The sequence below is a fragment of the Notothenia rossii genome (genome assembly GCF_949606895.1).
Source record: "Notothenia rossii genome assembly, chromosome: 11".
Classification (NCBI taxonomy): Eukaryota; Metazoa; Chordata; class Actinopteri; order Perciformes; family Nototheniidae; genus Notothenia; species Notothenia rossii.
The window spans coordinates 56,306,118-56,321,141 of record NC_136910.1 but is presented as its reverse complement, the minus strand read 5'-3'; the positions used below and the strand labels follow the sequence as shown (position 1 = coordinate 56,321,141).

The window sequence follows — 15,024 nt, the reverse complement described above, 5'->3', positions numbered from 1 at the left end:
AAGTCAACAGCTTGTTTTGGGTGGAAAGTCTCTGTTGTCATCTTAGACAAGTGGATATAATCAAATAAGTATGTGAACATAACCAATAACCTATAGCCAATAACACATTAATGTAACTTATTTTATTTGTGTTGTTCATTCATATCTTATTTTACCGTAACATTTATTTATTTAAGCATTTTTTTTTATCTCTCCAGTTTTAAAGGATATTTTTGGTTACTGTCCTATAGTATACATTGGAATGATTTCAAACCTGTTTACCCCAATAATTATAAAGGAGTGCCTTGGAAATATGTGTTTACATAAATTGTGACCAAACCGTTTGAACTTAGACTAAAGTGAACTATTTAAACACTCAAGAGTCCTTTACCTCACTGAGCTGTAGTTATCAGCCGCTCAGTCTGACTGGAGAGGACTCTCCCTCCACATTATAGAAACATCTACTTCTTATATCCGTTAGAGCAGTTAGCACAAGATTCTAATAACAACAGCGCAGGTACCGGTGCACCCTCCCTCGCTCCCTCCCTCGCTTGCTCACTCGCTCACTCGCATTTTGGCTGTGAGCTGCGGGCGCCAGATAAGCCAACATCCCCCATTTTCATCACTTACATCGCCCATCGTACAGGGTAAATTAAAAGTGTAACTGGGGTGAAAAAGGTGTTACATTTACTTAATTATAAATATTGTTGGGCGAAAATTCTAGAACATCTAGCCTCTCTCTCTCTCTCTCTCTCTCTCTCTCTCTCTCTCTCTCTCTCTCTCTCTCTCTCTCTCTCTCTCTCTCTCTCTCTCTCTCTCTCTCTCTCTCTCTCTCTCTCTCTCTCTCTCTCTCTCTCTCTCTCTCTCTCTCTCTCTCTCTCTCTCTCTCTCTCTCTCTCTCTCTCTCTCTCTCTCTCTCTCTCATCTGCGCACCAGTTATGTGCAGCCCTGGTTATAGACATTTTAGTACCTGCAGCTGTTCTACGATTAAACAATCCTAGCACGGGGTGGTACACTTGCACTCCACCCATTAATGGCACTTTAATTTCATAAGTTTAGTTATAATTTAGTCACGCTTCTCCTGTGGCTTGGAACCAGCTGCAGAAATTAGCTGAAAATCAGAGAGCTGGTTTCATTAAACAGACTCTCAATGACTTTGAAGCAGGCTGCTGTGTCTGTAAATGCGTTGGCTGATCTTGTTATTTATTTATTCATTCATTTATTTAACAGGGACAGTGCATATTAAGCAACATTTCTGTAAATGTGCCAGTTAGCCAAGAGGCTATTTTTCATCTGTAGTCCCTGGACAGATTTTGTAAGTCAACCTAAAGACACATTTCATTTTAAACAAGTAAATACAATCAAATAAAAACATGCAACATGCAGTCAGGTATGACTGATTGGATTATGATTGTGACAAGTTGTCTGTGTGCTGCTGCCTATCTTGACCCAGGACTCTCTAAATCATCTCCCATTAGTTTGTGAGGAAGTGGACATCGGGGTGTATGCTGACGACAAGGTCATTTACACTCATGGGTAAAATGCTAAACAGGTTGACATTAAGCTCTCAGTAACGCTGCACAAAGTCACTCAATGGCTTAGTGTTTTGTGTCTTATACTTTAAACACCAAAAAAACCGTGACAATGTATTTTATTATCAAACAAGAACCAACCGTGTATCCACAGCTTAGTGTAAATGGACAAAGCATCAAAAACGTTGAATTTGACTCTAAAAAAGTATATGGTATATACAGTAGTATTCCTTAAACACTTAATGTATATATAATATCCTCTTTTATATTTTGTTTACTGTATATTTTCAACTTTTTTAATGTTATTTTATTTATATTTGAGATGTTTACATATTGAATTGTTTAGTTCTAATCTTTTAATGCCTCTAATGTACAATGCCTGTTTCTTTATGCTGCTGCTTCTCAACATTTCCCAAATTGGCATCAATAAAGTACAACTTATCTTATATTATTATATTACGGGTTTGAAGGCCAAAGATTCATGAGGGAATTCTTAAAACAGGTTTAAATATCCTAATTCTGGGAATAGAAAAGAAAGGTGGTTTAAAGGACAAATATGAGTTCGGGTAACAGTAAAACAGGAAGATGTGTTGTCTGGGGATGCAAAATGGATGAAAGAGAAGGATGAAAGGAATATAAAAAGGTTAGAAAAGTGTCAAAATAAATATAATTTCACGGGAAGATTAGGGGTAGAGGAATGTGAAAATTTGTTAGGGGTCTTGCCAAATATCTGGAACAAACTCCCAGAACCTGCAGGTCCGCTGCAACTCTGACTACTTTTAAATCCAGGCTGAAGACTTTTCTTTTTGCCGCTGCTTTTAATTGAACTATTCACATCTCACACTGCACTGTAACTTTTATTCATGTACCTGTGCTGTTCATGTTTCTAATGTGTATGCTCTGTCTTAATGTCTTTCATTTTTGTAAAGCATTGAATTGCCTTGTGTTGTAAAGTGCTGTATAAATAAACTTGCCTTGCCTTACTGTATAACTTGTAGGCTATAGCTGTGATGTCTTATGTGCTGAATCTCGCTTCTGAACAACACATGTACGCCTTGGTTCTAAGAAAGAACAATGACCCTTAAAAAGTAAGAAACCAAGAAGAACCACAGGTTTTCCAGACAAATATTTTCTATTACATGACATGTTACTTGTTAGACGCTTTTATCCAAAGCAACTTACATACTCAATACTGTGGACAATCCCCACAGGAGCAATTTGGGGTGAAGTGTCTCAGGGACACAACGACATGCTGACTGCAGTGGGGTTTGAACCTGTGCTCCCCTGAACACCAACGCACTAGTCCTCTGCGCTCCACGCCACCGCCTTACTACTAAATCAAAGATACTTGCATGCTGGCTGATTCAGGAGCGTAGGTGGACACACATACACCCACATCAAGGCAAGGTCAAGGAAATCGTTTTGTTTGAGTAATATGTATGTTTTTTAAATGTTGAAGGGTATCCAGATATAGTAATGATGAAAGTGTTGTTGGCACAGCTGTTTAAATGTCCCTCCCACTGGTCAGCGTGGAGTACGGGGGCGTGGTTCTTGCCTTAAAACTCCGTTAGACATCCGAAAGCAACTCACTCACCGTCATCATGATGAAGATGAAGAGTCTGGTGGCCATCGCTGTGTTTCTGGAGACGGTCTCTGCGATCTCTGTAAGTGTCACAAAATGTTTTCTAATAACTCGGTTTAACTTCTGTTCAGTATCTCTACAAGTCAGTTGTGAAGTCAGATGCTTCACTTAAGTAAAAGCAAGAATAGTTTTCATTGACGTATTTATTGTCAAAGCATTTCATGTATTCAATGCTATCGGGATGTTAAGAGCATTCCATGGAATATAACAAAAAGTGTTTCTGAAGTGAATCACCTACCCACCCACCTTTAACTAATTGGACGCGTGCAATCTCCATGTACGACGAAGTTTAGCTTTCAATATCTTTTATTTCCAAAGAAAAACAGCGTGCTCACAGACATGGTCAAAAAACTATTGCTCTACAATCAATACACCTGTGCCAGGAGACCAGTTATATGCTGTTGCCCCATTACGCCATCTAGTGTTCAAATAACAAAACATATAAACCATTCTAATGGCTGCAACATCGTGTGTTTTCTTGCTGTAGCTCGGGGTGGTGAACACAGAGGGAGGTTTGGTTCGGGGAGAGAACATCCCTCTGGCGTCCGGCCGCCACATGGATGTCTTCAGGGGGATTCCCTTTGCTGATGTCCCTGAAACTTTCATGAAACCAAAACCTCACCCAGGCTGGGGTGGTGAGTAGACCGACTGAGATAATATTCAAATTCTCTTCAAATTTAAAAGGTTTTATTGTGATATGCACAAAGCTACAGATAGATATGGCAATGCAATTCTTCTTACATGAGCTCCTCCAACCATGCAACATAAATAATAAAATACAAAAATACAACATAAAAATGTGTGTCATCAGATGTTCTGGATGCCACTGCGTTTAAGGACATTTGCCTCCAGGTGAGCGTCGCCTTTAACACGACCACAGGCAGCACGGACTGTCTGTACCTCAACATCTGGGTTCCTCACAACGGCTCAGGTAAACAAAGTGTCCTCCATATTAGATCCATCAACAACATTAAAGGTCTCCTATCATACTGTTTTTCATCAATATATCACAGGTCTCAGATATATACAGAGCCTGTCTCTGATTGGCTGAAACACCAAACAGATCATTGCAGCATTACCCATAATCCCCTCTGTTTCAGCCCTGTTTCCAAAGTGCTGATTCTCTGTCTGTTACTTTAGATGAAAATAAGGAGCCCCTCCCCACGCCCCTCTGAGAGACATTTGGTTACAAAGAACACAATGGTGCTCTAGGAGGAGATTCAGGTGATAAGGGGTGGGGTGGGGAGGGGGGGTTACCTTGGTTTGCTGATTGGCTAATGGTTACACAAGACAACAAATCGTTATGACATCATAAAGTAACAAACATCTGATCAGCTCATTTTCAGACAGATTTTTATAGAAATGGATCAAAAAGAGAGAGAATCTTTGTTCCTGAAACTTTCAGAGTCTCTTTACACAGAGGGGACACATGTTGATGTAGAAGAGACATGAAGAAGACGGGACACATGTTGATGTAGAAGAGACATGAGGAAGAGGGGACACATGTTGATGTAGAAGAGACATGAAGAAGAGGGGACACATGTTGATGTAGAAGAGACATGAAGAAGAGGGGACACATGTTGATGTAGAAGAGACATGGAGAAGAGGGGACACATGTTGATGTAGAAGAGACATGGAGAAGAGGGGACACATGTTGATGTAGAAGAGACATGGAGAAGAGGGGACACATGTTGATGTAGAAAAGACATGAAGAAGAGGGGACACATGTTGATGTAGAAGAGACATGAAGAAGAGGGGACACATGTTGATGAAGAAGAAACATGAAGAAGAGGGGACACATGTTGATGTAGAAGAGACATGCAGAAGAGGGGAGACATGTTGATGTAGAAGAGACATGAAGAAGAGGGGACACATGTTGATGTAGAAGAGACATGGAGAAGAGGGGACACATGTTGATGTAGAAGAGACATGAAGAAGAGGATTTTGCATAATAGGTGACCTTTAATGCTCTCTGTGTTTCAGTGTCCTCTGATATGCCGGTCATGGTCTGGATCTATGGTGGCGCCTTCATGATTGGAAGCTCTATGGGTACTCAGATCCTGGAGTACACTCAGTTCAGCGGGCAGGAGCTGGCCGACAGAGGGAATGTGATCGTGGTTTCAATCGGATACCGGGTCGGCTCTCTGGGCTTCCTGAGCACTGGAGAACCAGAACTTGCTGGTGGGTGAAATAATTATTCAGAGCCAAAGAGCCTCCCTGCCAGATTTGTACTTTTTAAGGACTTATAGCATGATCCAGGGGAGTAAAGTACATTTACTCAAGCACAAAATAATGTTCTAGTTTTACTTGAGGAACATTTTGAATGCAGGACTTTTACTGTAACAGAGTATTCCTACACTCTGGTACTTCTACTTTAACTCAAGTACACAATCTGAGTACATTTCCATCTCTGCCGGGATGGAGTTAAACATTTGATTTCTCTCAGGAAACTACGGTCTTTGGGACCAGCAGGCTGCCATCGCCTGGGTGCACAGGAACATCCGTAAATTCGGAGGAGACCCCGAGAACATCACAATCTTCGGGGAGTCTGCAGGCGGAGCCAGTGTCAGCCTCCAGGTACTCATTGTGTGAGCTGATAGATATACAGAGGTGGGAAGTAGTGGAGTACAAATACTTAGTTTCTGTACTTAAGTACATGTTTCTGGTAAGTACTTTACTCCACTACTTATTTTTCTGACAACTTTTTACTTTGACTTCTTACATTTTGAACACACATACCTGTACTTTCTACTTCTTACATGTTGAACCCAAATACCTGTACTTTCTACTTCTTACATGTTGAACACATATACCTGTACTTTCTACTTCTTACATGTTGAACACAAATACCTGTACTTTCTACTTCTTACATGTTGAACACATATACCTGTACTTTCTACTTCTTACATGTTGAACACAAATACCTGTACTTTCTACTTCTTACATGTTGAACCCAAATACCTGTACTTTCTACTTCTTACATGTTGAACACATATACCTGTACTTTCTACTTCTTACATGTTGAACACAAATACCTGTACTTTCTACTTCTTACATGTTGAACACATATACCTGTACTTTCTACTTCTTACATGTTGAACACAAATACCTGTACTTTCTACTTCTTACATGTTGAACCCAAATACCTATACTTTCTACTTCTTACATGTTGAACCCAAATACCTATACTTTCTACTTCTTACATGTTGAACTCAAATACCTGTACTTTCTACTTCTTACATGTTGAACCCAAATACCTATACTTTCTACTTCTTACATGTTGAACTCAAATACCTGTACTTTCTACTTCTTACATGTTGAACCCAAATACCTGTACTTTCTACTTCTTACATGTTGAACACAAATACCTGTACTTTCTACTTCTTACATGTTGAACACAAATACCTGTACTTTCTACTTCTTACATGTTGAACACAAATACCTGTACTTTCTACTTCTCTCATTTTCCAAACAGGCTGGTTCCTTTAGTCTGAATGTGTGTTTGGTGGCGTGATCATTATTATTTAGAGTCATTGCGTGCCTATTGATTTGAACACGATCCGTGTATCCATCATTTCCTGGTCTTCTCTAAAGAAGAGGGACCAATGAAGACGTTGTCATGTTGCCGTTGGTCACCATGGAAACATTCATTAGCTAACAATGACATTATTGTTCTATTAATATAAAGGGAGGTCAGGTACTCTTTAAAACAGCTGCTAGTTATGGGTACTTTTTACTGAAGTACATTTCAAAGCTTCTTTACTTTGACTTGAGTAAAGAAGTTTAGTCAGTACTTCTACTTTCACCAGAGTATTTTTAAACACGAGTATCTGTACTTCTACTTGAGTAAAGGATGTGTGTACTTTTGCCATCTCTGCAGATATATTATTTGAGATGAAATTAATTCTAACTTTCACTTCAGACTCTGAGTCCTCACAACAAAGGGCTTTTCAAGAGAGCCATCGCCCAGAGCGGTGTGGCCCTCAGCCCATGGACCATCAACAAGGACCCCCGCCAGTACGCTGTGGAGGTACATCACACTTTACTCGCATGTTTTGTTTCCTTGTATCAAAAGTCAAAGTCAACTTTATTGTCAATCTTTCCGTTTGTGTGTACAGACAGAGAGATCGAAATACACTTTCCCACAATCCCAAATATATAAAAATATGTATGCAAATATGTACATACACAATCCAAAGAAAAACATACTTATGCACACATTAAGACCTCAATAACAATCAATATATACAAAATAACAGTCACTTCAATATCTTTGAACTTTAAGAATAATTCAAGATGAGAATATATTTAGAAAATAAAGACGTTTATCACTTCAGGGCTCTGGAAACATTAAAACAGAAAGGGGATTTAGATTACATTACATGTTAGACGCTTTCATCCAAAGCGACTTACATACTCAATACTGTGGGCAATCCCCACAGGAGCAATTTGGGGTGAAGTGTCTCAGGGACACAACGACATGCTGACTGCAGCGCGGTTTGAACCTGTGACCCCCTGACACCAACACCAAGGCTCTATCCACTGCGCCACACGCCACTGCACACCTATCTATCTATCTATCTATCTATCTATCTATCTATCTATCTATCTATCTATCCATCTATCCATCTATCCATCCATCCGTCCATCCGTCCATCTATCCATCTATCCATCTATCCATCTATCCATCTATCCATCTATCCATCTATCCATCCATCCATCCATCCATCCATCCATCCATCCATCCATCCATCTATCCATCTATCCATCTATCCATCTATCCATCTATCCATCCATCCATCCATCCATCCATCCATCCATCCATCCATCCATCTATCCATCTATCCATCTATCCATCTATCCATCTATCCATCTGTCCATCTATCCATCTATCTATCTATCTATCTATCTATCTATCTATCTATCCATCTATCTATCTATGTTCCCTATAAAGCCGGACATGCACATTTAGATTTAGACTTGTTTCTGATGTTTCCCGACTCATTTGAGAGTCATCATTTCTGCTTGTTGGGCCTCTTCCTCTGAGCAGTGTCCAGAGTTCAGCAAGGATTAAAAAAAAACGCAAATGAACTGCTCCCAAGCTAACATGTCAGAAATGTTAGTCGTGTAATCATCGAGTACTCGCACAGTTGAAACAGACCGAAGAGTTGAATCAACAGTTAGCTTTCCTCAAAGTACTCCAGCAAACTGGGCAAGTGCTGTCACAGCGGCCCCAACAAACATACCATTTGGAAACATTAGTTTTTTTTTTAAAGTTGTCTGTTTCCATTCTAAACATGATTTCTAACTTCTCCCCAGGTTGCTCTGAAGGTCAATTGCTCCACCGATGAGCGCATGGCTTCCTGTTTGAAGGAGACAGATCCTGTAGTCCTAACTCTGGCGGGATCTTTCAATCTGTCCAGCTCAGCCGGGGGTAAGGACTGCACTCCACAAACAATTAGCATTTTCAGTTTATAGATTATGATGCTTTCTATCGGGGCAATGTAGAGGGAAAAGTCACTGTGTTGAACCCCCTCCTTCTGCATTGTTTTAATGGCATCCCAGTGAATAATGTATTTATTATTTTGTATCCATCCCAATTCTCATCGGCTAATGTTCATACTCTCTCATGATTCCTGACTTTGGGTCAAACTTAGAAATGTGATTAAGATGTTAATCTGTGTTTTACAGCCCTGACAAACACACATGCATTTGCATTCTCTTTTTAGAGATTGTCACACAAACAACATTTAAAACAATTCTAAAATAGAAATATCTCCAAATAGAAATAAACTAGCATTAGAGAGTAAGACAAATATACAGATGAATGGAAGTTAAACTTCGAGTTAGTACTGTACATAATAAGCATCTGGTTGTATCTTCCTGTCAGAACCCATTGTCTACCACCTGGAATTATCTCCTGTCATCGACGGTGACTTCCTGCCGGATCATCCGTCCAAGTTGTTCCACAATGCGGCGGACATTGATTTCATCGCTGGAGTCAACAACATGGACGGACACGCCTTCACTAGCATAGATGTTCCAAGAGTCAACATCGACCTGATTCCTGTCCCTGTGTGAGTTGATGCCCTTTGTTCACATTAACAATTCTGGGTAACCCTTTATATTAAGGTTCAAAAATTGACCATCAACTAGTTGTTAATTAACATGCATATTAGCAGTATATTGGCTCTTTATTAGTCATTATTAAATGGCTTAGTTGAATACTCGATTCTGATTGGTCAATTCAGAACACGTGACACGTTGTTAATCCAGTACAGACCGCTGTCAAGGACTTATTGACCGTTGTCAAGGACGCTCACATCTGCAGAAAGAAGTCCGGTCGATTTAACCGTTGTCTCCCGTCTGAGAGCAACATGGAGGATTTTAATATTAATTTTAATATATTTGGAGAGCACAGTAATTTGGATGAATGGTTTGTGAGATGTAACGGGGCAGAAACCCTCAACACAGAGCTGCGGTCCTTTGTACGCAACGGTTCAGACATCAAACGGCTGAACATATTCAGTTGCCATTACTTTGGCATTAGGGGAATCAAGTGCTTCGCGTCGGGCTCCTGATCAGACTGTCGGGTGTTCTTTTACCCATAATGACCGCCTCGCTGCACATTTCTCACATAGGTATGGTTAATTGAATGGTAAAGGACGATTCCTTTTATATATCCACATTAATAACTCAATAATTTGGCTTATTGAAATCTTTGTTTTACTTTACCTTCTGTCGAATCAGGAGTTGACTCTGGTTGCAATTATCTGTCTAGAATTTTGTAATGTCTGTTTACATCTAAAATGCAGATTGTACATTATCCCTTACTTATAAAAGACTTATTAATGCCTTATTCTACATGACCATATTCTACAAGTAATACACCATTAGTTGAGAGTTTTTCCTCAATAACCCTCTAATTAGAGCTTATTTATTGCAAGTAATTAAGTCATTGTACATGAGTTTTGGTCTTATGCTCTGCTCAATATGCAGGAGCAGTACCACAACAATAGTAATTCTCCCATAGTAACACTTAACAAATATAATCTATTCTTATGTAACAAGACATGAAACTATAAGTGTTAAGTGTGTCTAAATAACTCAACATTTATATCTAAGAATATGTTCCCTATTTTAAAGTGAAGTCTTGTTCATAGGGATGGGTATCGTTAGGATTTTATTGCTACCGGTATTTTTCGATACTCTCATCGATAATAATTTGGTGCTCAAAATTATAGACACGATTACAAGATGTGAAGATTAAACAACAGTTATTTTATTGTAATTTATTTGTATTTAATGTGATACCAAGCAGGTATGAGTGTGTTTGACAGTGTGTCTCTGGAAGGGGGGCGGTTATTAGGGGCAGATCATAAATCCATGTAACCATGACCATTGGTCAGTTAAAACGAGACGCTGCGTGCGCACCTCCTAAACCGAAAGCTCCGGTCAGCTAACCATTATAATCCGTTTCTTATTTATAAATGTAATGATGGATAATCACTTCAAAGTAACACTGAGACATTGGATTAACCTTCAGTAGCAACACAACTTTTGATCACAAAACAGCAAAGGTAAGACATAATTATCATCATGGCTACGTAAAGTGAAGTTCTTTTCTTGCTCTTTCCTGGCTGCTGGTTCAGTGAGTTGTCGTACAGTGATGAGACTTATACCAATGGAATCTGTGGAACCTCAGCTTTCATGTGATATGTGGTTTGTGCAGATAACATGACGTAGAAAATATAGCTTTTGCCAGTTATGTGCTAAAGTAGCCGTTAGCTCCGTTAGCCCATTTAGCTAAGTGTTGATTTTAAACTTGGTGTTGGACTTCTGTTCGGTGTAGGTAAAAATGGTTACTATTGTCTGTTAGCTGAGTTTCTTCCCGTTAAGTGGGTATGTATCATTAATAGGTTGTTAAATGTTAAGAAGCCTTGAGACGCTGTTTCTTGCAAGATGTTGTTATAACCAATATGCTAGTAGTTTGACTCTAATACCTCATTCACACCAACGGTGTTTCATGGCCGGTTCGGAGCTGGAGCTTGAAAAGCACCGGGTTTTCCTGTTCACACCGCAGCGGAGCAGCCTCTTAGCTCCGGAATCCTGTTTGTTTCGAGCACCAAAAAATTGTCCGGCCCGAGCAAAAGCACCACATACGTCACGCTTACGTCGAGGCAGGGGCAGGGGCGGGATCAACTCCTGAACAACAACAAAAAGCCGGCGTTTTATCCAGTTTGTACACAACGATGGAGAAACTTAACAAGCAGCAGTGGTCCACTGAAGAGACCAGCTACCTACTGGGAATCTGGTCTTCCGAAGAGGTACAGAGGAAGCTGGAGCACAATCGGCCATTGTTGTTGTTGTCGGTGTCAGCTGTGAGCAGGGCCGTGGGAAGTAGGGGTGCTGAGGGTGCTGCAGCACCCACTGATGGAGGACAGGGAATCTGCACGTCCACAAGATTAAATGGAAATATAATACAAAAAACGAATTTTCAGCCCTGATGTAACAACATTCATAATTAAGTAAAGATAACACCCTTTTCACCCCGGTTACAGTTTCCATTTGCCCTGTGCGATGAAAGTGGGGGATGTTGGCTTATCAGGCGCCCGCAGCTCACACACAGAGAGAGAGCGAGAGAGATACCGGCGGGGATTTTTGTTAGCTTCTGCTGCGCTAACGGATAAAAGAAGTGGAGGGAGAGTCCTCTCCAGACGGACTGAGAGGCTCAGTGAGGTAAAGGACTGAGTGTTTAGATAGTTCACTTTAGTCTAAGTTATCTCAGAGGGTCTCAAACGGTTTGTTAACAATTTATGTAAACAAATATTCCCAAGGCACACCTTTATAATTATTGGGATAAATAAAAACAAGTTTGAAATCATTCCAGTGCATACTATAGGACAGTAAACCAGAAATATTGTTTAAATCTGGAGAGATTAAAGAATATACATAAATAAATAAATGTTAACTGGTAAAATAAGAAATAAATTAACAACAAAAATAAAATAAGTTACATTTACTTGTTATTGGCTATGTTAGGTTATTGGTTATGTCCACATACTTATTTGATTATTAAAATGTAAACCGATCTTTTCGATATGGGTGTTTAGAGATGTACCCCTTAGATCTAGTCTCTGGCAATTCAGCTCAAAGTGCACCAGATTGAAGCATTTTACTTTATAATGTTGAAAAAAAATCTTCCCCCCTGACCCCCCTAGAGGATGTGATCCCCACAGCACCCCCCATTTGAAACATGTTCCCACGGCTATGGCTGTGAGGGGTTTCCGCGCGGTTTGGCTTTATGAAGCAGGCACGCAAACGGTTACATCATGACTCAATGACGCAGCACCAGTCGGACTCTGCGCAGTTTGAAAAGAGCTGGTGCTAAACTGAAGAACCGGTTCTGAACCTGAAAAGCTCTAGCACGGAGCTCGAACCGGAGTTGCGTTGCTGTGAATGAGGTATAATTGACCTGAACAGGTTCCCTATTCTAAAGTTGCCTCCTCTTCACACTTTGTAAATACATTATAGCACACAACTACTGAAATTAACCTCAACATTACATGAACAAAGTAGGCACAGGTTGAAATGTCTGTTGTATTAATGAATCACTAAAGAGAGGTTCAGACACATCCCAAAACATGTCAAGGACGAAGGTTATAATCACCTGACTGTCAACCATCAACAATTTCCTTACTTGCAATAAATAAGCTCTAATTAGAGGGTTATTGAGGAAAAACTCAACTAATGGCCTATTACTTGTAGAATAAGGTCAGGTAGATTAAGGCATTAATAAGTGTTTTATAATGACTAATAAAGAGCCAATATACTGCTAATATGCATGTTAATTGACCACTAGTTGATGGTGAATTTGTGTACCTTAATATTACCCAATTCTGTAAATGAATCTACCCAGAGCAACTTTAGTTAGTTGTGTTTTATGAGAACTTATTTTCAAACCTTTCTTTATTGCAGCGAGGATGTGGAGAAGCTTCTGGCTGCGTACACGAAGGATAAGGGTGACGCTGCTTGGCACGCTGCACTTTCACTATATAACTCAACCTGGGAACCAATGCCCAGCCAAGAGGACATCAAGAAAACCCTCGTTCACATTGAAACAGACTTCCTCTTCCTGGCTTCTACTCAGGCTGCACTGAAGCTTCATGCTGACAACGCAAAGTGATTATAACATTCATTAACATTACCTTGGTTGCTGATTGGCTAATGGTTACTCAAGCCAAAACGTCGTTATGACATCACAAAGTGGCTAAAATCTGATCAGCTCATTTTCGGACAGGTTTTTATAGAAATGGATCATTTAGGTCTTTATGTATAAAAGACAAGAACAAGTGGATTTTGCATAATAGGTGACCTTTAAGGAACAAACCCAGGGTGTAACCGTTCTATAACTTCATGGAAGTCATTGCAGTAAGAAGGGGATTTTCTTGTATGAAGTTTGCTTTTCTGAAAAGGTAAAAAGTTCCTTTAGTCTCTGTTTTTTTTTAAACCTTTGGTGTAACATTTTGGCTACCTGTTTTCAAAGACAGTAAATCTCAAATGTTTGCACTTGAGTCAGAGATTAAATCCCAAGTCAACCCTGACAGGTCCCTTCAACAATCATAATGTCTCTTCACCACATGTAATGCCATTTTTCGATGCACACATTTTGAAAACTCAAATTCTTCTTCGTTGTGAACTCCCTTTTCTTCCCTTTTCTCACCAAAGAACTGGCTGTACCTACTCCTACCTTTTCTCTGAGCCCAGCCAGATGGCAGGCATTTTCAGACCCTTCCCTCAGTGGATGGGAGCCGACCATACGGACGATGTGCCTTACGTGTTCGGAAAGCCTTTTACGGCAGCATTGTTGTATTTAGACAGCCACCGGGACCTCTCTGGCTACATGATCGCCTACTGGACAAACTTCGCCAGAACAGGGTAAAAATCTTCCGACACAAGACATAGGAGCATCACAGAAATCAAACAAACCTGAATTAGATATTGAAGGCAAGGCAAGTTTATTTATAAAGCATTATATGAATATGTTATTTGGCGTAGCATACAATTAATTTGCTCGCAGACATTCATGTGGCTTGCTAGTTTTGGACCCCATCTGTAACCCCAATACACGTAGGGCACTTTATTTGAAGTAGAAAACTAAAACTGTCTTTATTTGATTGCTTTTTATCCATCCATCCAGGGACCCCAACGAAGGAGAACTGAGCGTGCCTGCTACCTGGCCAACATTCAACAGCACAGGACAGAAGTTTGTGGAGCTCAACTCTAAGATGAACGAAAGCTATGTGGGAGAGAATATGAGAATGCCTTTCGTGGATTTATGGAACAAAGTAATACCTAGCCTCCTCAACATCATCCCTGAATAAAGCTCCTATGCATCAGTTGTCCACTTCACACTGGTGGACTAGTGTTCAATTGTTATTGGTTTATGTAAAAATAAATGAATGGCAAATACTATTCAATTTCCTCGGTTTCATTATTTTATATCTTTGACCTATTATACATTGTAGTGCTAAAAAACAAACACATTTCATGTATGGTATCTAAGCTAAGATGCTAGCCTGCTAATTATTGTGTTGTCATATTAAACCTATAGCACAACAGCATGGACACTACTACATGTATAGCAACTGTTAATTTAACAAATCTCTCACAGTGGGCTGCTTTACCACCAGAATATTCTGAAGTGTCGAAATAAAAAATCCTCCTGTGGCTTTCTGTCTTGGTTATGTCAATGAGCAACCCAGTCTCACGGCATTTCGTGTTAAAGTCACGAAATGTAATCGATTGATTCGTGTTCACCAACACGATTTCCCCCTTTTTTTCGTGTCGCATCACAGAACGATTTTAAAA

The 15,024-nt window shown here is 39.9% G+C and overlaps 1 protein-coding gene across 1 annotated transcript; it reads left to right on the top strand.

Moving 5' to 3' along the window:
* The first annotated feature begins 3,019 nt into the window (after positions 1-3,019).
* LOC307023470 (bile salt-activated lipase-like) lies at positions 3,020-14,628 on the top strand. Its single transcript, XM_079656761.1, has 11 exons — positions 3,020-3,175; positions 3,641-3,788; positions 3,965-4,084; positions 5,137-5,334; positions 5,600-5,730; positions 7,076-7,183; positions 8,473-8,587; positions 9,044-9,230; positions 13,132-13,335; positions 13,882-14,091; positions 14,354-14,628. The coding sequence occupies exons 1-11, from the start codon at positions 3,113-3,115 to the stop codon at positions 14,535-14,537; spliced, it is 1,668 nt and encodes a 555-aa protein (XP_079512887.1). The 5' UTR covers positions 3,020-3,112; the 3' UTR covers positions 14,538-14,628.
* The last annotated feature ends 396 nt before the right edge of the window (positions 14,629-15,024 follow it).

What these genes read in the sequence shown, in the direction of transcription:
- LOC307023470 (XM_079656761.1), top strand. Translation starts at nt 3,113, where the DNA reads ATGATGAAGATGAAGAGTCTGGTGGCCATCGCTGTGTTTCTGGAGACG. An exon ending in ACCTCACCCAGGCTGGGGTG is followed by an intron (nt 3,789 to 3,964) that starts GTGAGTAGACCG and finishes GTGTGTCATCAG; the next exon opens with ATGTTCTGGATGCCACTGCG. An exon ending in GGTTCCTCACAACGGCTCAG is followed by an intron (nt 4,085 to 5,136) that starts GTAAACAAAGTG and finishes TCTGTGTTTCAG; the next exon opens with TGTCCTCTGATATGCCGGTC.